This window comes from Apaloderma vittatum, unplaced genomic scaffold (genome assembly GCF_000703405.1).
Source record: "Apaloderma vittatum isolate BGI_N311 unplaced genomic scaffold, ASM70340v1 scaffold43442, whole genome shotgun sequence".
Classification (NCBI taxonomy): domain Eukaryota; kingdom Metazoa; phylum Chordata; class Aves; order Trogoniformes; family Trogonidae; genus Apaloderma; species Apaloderma vittatum.
In genome coordinates, this window is record NW_009704901.1 from 2,637 (window position 1) to 6,221 (window position 3,585).

General features: G+C 47.6%; 1 protein-coding gene across 1 annotated transcript in view; it reads right to left on the reverse strand.

Moving 5' to 3' along the window:
- Nucleotides 1-2,336: 2,336 nt before the first annotated feature.
- LOC104270748 (glioma pathogenesis-related protein 1-like) overlaps nt 2,337-3,585 on the reverse strand; it is a 6,912-nt gene continuing 5,663 nt past the window's right edge. Inside the window, exons 5-6 of the mRNA XM_009865191.1 lie at nt 2,572-2,598; nt 2,337-2,488 (exon numbers count right to left, since the gene is read on the reverse strand). Of these exons, the coding sequence (XP_009863493.1) occupies nt 2,337-2,488; nt 2,572-2,598 (179 nt within the window). The remainder of the gene's footprint in view (nt 2,489-2,571; nt 2,599-3,585) is intronic.

Below are 3,585 nucleotides of genomic sequence, written 5' to 3' on the forward strand. Positions count from 1 at the left end.
TTGCATATTTCATACATCTGAGACTCAAGAAGCAAATGTAATGATTTAGAAGGTGGTAGAGCCACAGCGAGGTCATGGTTGTGTTGGGGTGCTTTTGCCAGGTTTGGGGATTTTGATCACCTGTACATGTGGTGGAACTGATTTTGCTAGAACACTGCATCTCACTGCTTTTAGGTTAGTGACCTTTTATTTCAATGTACTAAGTGAAAACAAGATGCAGTACTTGTTTAGCTTTGACTTACTGACTTTCAGGCCTTTTTTGTTTGAAAGGTCTTAAAGTTTTTGGGTTTTTTTCCCCCAAGCCCCAGTGATGTACGGTTTTTGTAAGGAAACTTTTTCTACAGTATTTCCTTAGTGTTGCTGAAGCATGTAGTTAAATGACAGCGCAGTGAATGTTTTGAACTTTAAGGACTCTGTGTTCATTCTGTTTACTCTTCTGGAGACCAACCATAGATTAAACTAAGCAGGGGAGAATTCTTGCTGAGCTTGTTTTTGCTTCCTGGACGCAGCAGCATGTGCTTTTCCAGCCGCAGCTTTTCTCTTTTTAGTAGGTTCTAACTGAATGTGGCTTCAGTAGGGCAAATGCTGGGCCAGGCTCCGTGGTGGAGTGAGAGCCCCGTGCAGGAGAGCGCACACAGAATGAGTCCTTCCCGTGTGTCACTTGCTGACCCGTTTTCAGGGGGGACTTGGGAGTACATGGAGCTTGAGGCTTGGGTCTTGCGCGAAAGAGTGGCAAAAAGACAAGTGGGGAGGAAAATAGGTGCTCTTTTTAACAGATGAACCCGTGGCCTTGCTTTCTAATGGGGAAATTTTATTTTTTTAAAAGCCCTAATCTGCCCAGTTTGGACAGGGAGAACTGAGCTTTGGCTCTCTCACAAGTGGGCCAGCATGGGTACTCGGACCCTTGTCACTGGAGTGTGGGAAAGGAACTTCTCATCTCCTGTCTGTGAGTGTGATGTGTTGGCTATGGAGGCTCTGGTAGCCAACAAACAAAATATTAAGATATAACATGGGTAAAATTTGTAATTTTGTCACCAGCTGTATTTGCATTTTGAAAAATTATTTATTCAGGGAATGCTGCGATGCTGAGGAGATTCCAGTACAAGCAGGTAACTGCCTGGAAGAATAACCTGAAAAACTTTGGCTTCCTGTTCCAATGTGTCCAGTTAAGATCCACCCCAGTAGTGGGGTCGGGAGTGAGCGTGCAGAAACACCGTCAGGCACCACAGGGGCAGTGGCCCAGAACCCTGCAGAGGGGCACAATGCAGAGACATCTAAACCCACCTCCGTGTAGATATACCACGGTACAGCGGTGTGTTTGTGCACCTCTAGTCCTTCCAGCTTCCACTCGAGCTGAGTGACTGCAGTCAGTAGAGGACGTTCCCAGGTGAGCACAGCAGCTGTCCCTGCTGCTTTCTGCCTGCTCCAGATGTGCAGCTTCCAGGAAGCTCATCCCTTGGCAGCTGTTGAACCAAAAGCATAACTACAGGCAGAGCATGGTTTTATTTGCAGCTTTATAGCTTCACCAGCACTGTTTCTCAGCATTATGTAGGTTGGAGCTGAATGTAGGAGGTTTTTTTGTGCACTGACAGTTGCAAATACGCTATTGCCATACATGGGAAGCAGGAAATAATGATTCATTGTTTGACACAGCAGTCAAAAACTCTATGCTCAGAAAAAAACAGCAGGAAGGATTGCAGTGGTACACGATCATATGTAAACAAGTGAAACTGTGTCTTGGCACAGATGACATGTTTAAAACTGAATTCTAAGCAAAGAAGTACCAGTGGCACCAGTGCGCTCTGCAACTGGGAAACATGCTGCCTGCCACAGGATGCAAATGTCAAAGATAGGGGTCCAAAACTTCCTTAAAAAAATAATAAAATTTAAACTTACCCAGGCTACTACGCAGCTTGCTGGAGGAGTGTCCAAGGAAAGAACACAATAGGAGTGAGAGAGGTGTGTGCTCTGGCCAGGGCTGGATCCAGCTCCTGAGCTGGGCCCCCTCCAGCCCTTCCTAAGAAAACGTGGCAGCAGCTGCCTGTGCCTCAGTGTCCTGGCTGGGCAGCATGCTCCCATACCCACTGGGTCCTGCTCATGTCGCTCCACTTCGAAAAAAATGCTTGGGTAATTTAAAATCAGTTATTGGTTCTGAGCCACAAGAAACCTGCTTATCAGTTCTCCCAGTTGCTCCCTCCAACAAAGGTGGTGTTTCTGCGTTTCTAAATCACGTGTGAGTGCAAATGCTGTCTCTATCAATCTTTATGCTGCCAATAACTTATGTGCAGGGAAGGAGTGAGCTGACCTAAGTGCTCTTGTGGTCTTCTGCATGTGAGTCACTCACTGGTGGCTGCTAGAGGCAAGTATTTTGGTAGTAGCCAGGAGGCCAGAATTGTCAGAAAAAGGAGTAACGGCCTTAAAATAATAATGGTGATGCAGTACTCATCACATGCAGGTCTGTCCCATTCTGGATACCACCCGGAATCACCTATGAACAAAACAAGTTATTTGTTTTCAAGTAAAACTGCACCAAGGGCAACAAATAGAAGCAGTAATTCTGGTGGTACTTACTAATGACTTTGTCACGCTCTGCATTTTCTGGAGAGAGAAAAGAAATTAATATAAGCAGACTTAGTCGTTATAAACAATTTGAGTCTAAGCAAAAGGGAATAAACTCTGAGCCTCACCATGTACTCACAAATACATCTATGAGAGCTGTGTGTTTCCAGGAAGAAGCAAAGACCTGTTCACCAAGAGAGCCTGACAGCAACTCTTGGGGCTTTGCTGCGGAGCACTTGGGCACACTGTGTTAGCTTCCCCTCCCACCAGTGGCTGGCATAGAGAGTACTTGCTCCCCCAGGCATGCTTCCGAAAATCACTTTGGCTTTTGCATTTTGTCTTGTGTTTAAGATCCTCAGCCTGTAGCTAACATCAAACAGTTCTGTGCATCAGGGACTCCCTCTCATTCCTCCAGTGCTGGTGTTGTAGTGCCACCTTCCTGCTCTGTTAGTTAACCTGTGCTGGGGAAAGGTGTGGCTGAGTCCTCTCTCCACAGGCAGATGTCCTCAGCACAGTGCCTTGTCCTTCTCACAGGAGTTGCAGAAGGTCTCCTCCCCGCCTGAGTCAATCCAGCCGTTCCAAAGCCAAGCACAGGAGAATCAGGTGGGCTGCCAGAGGCTCAGACCGAGCTCTGCATCCCCGTGAAGGGCTCTCTCGTGTCAGCCTGGCTCTCTCCTGGTGCTTAAGGGAAAGCAGATGGCCTGGCTGATGTTCACTGGAGCGAGCAGCTTTGGCAGTGTTGTGGCAGCTCTTCCCCCCAGCAGCGGCATGGTGGGGGCAAGGCTGGCTTGGACCTGCACTGGTTCAAGCCACAGCTCATGCACCAGGTAATAATCTGGAGGCCCCAGGAGGAGATGTGTATCCCCTTTTGTTTTTCCCATTTCTACAAGCAGTAACTTGTGGCAGGGGGAATAAACACCTTAAACTGCAGCCGCTATGTCTCCTGTATCATACCCTCTAGCACCTGAAGAGCAGACCACATCTCGTCACTCCCCAGGGTAGAAAACAGGCTCTTTCCGCCCTCTT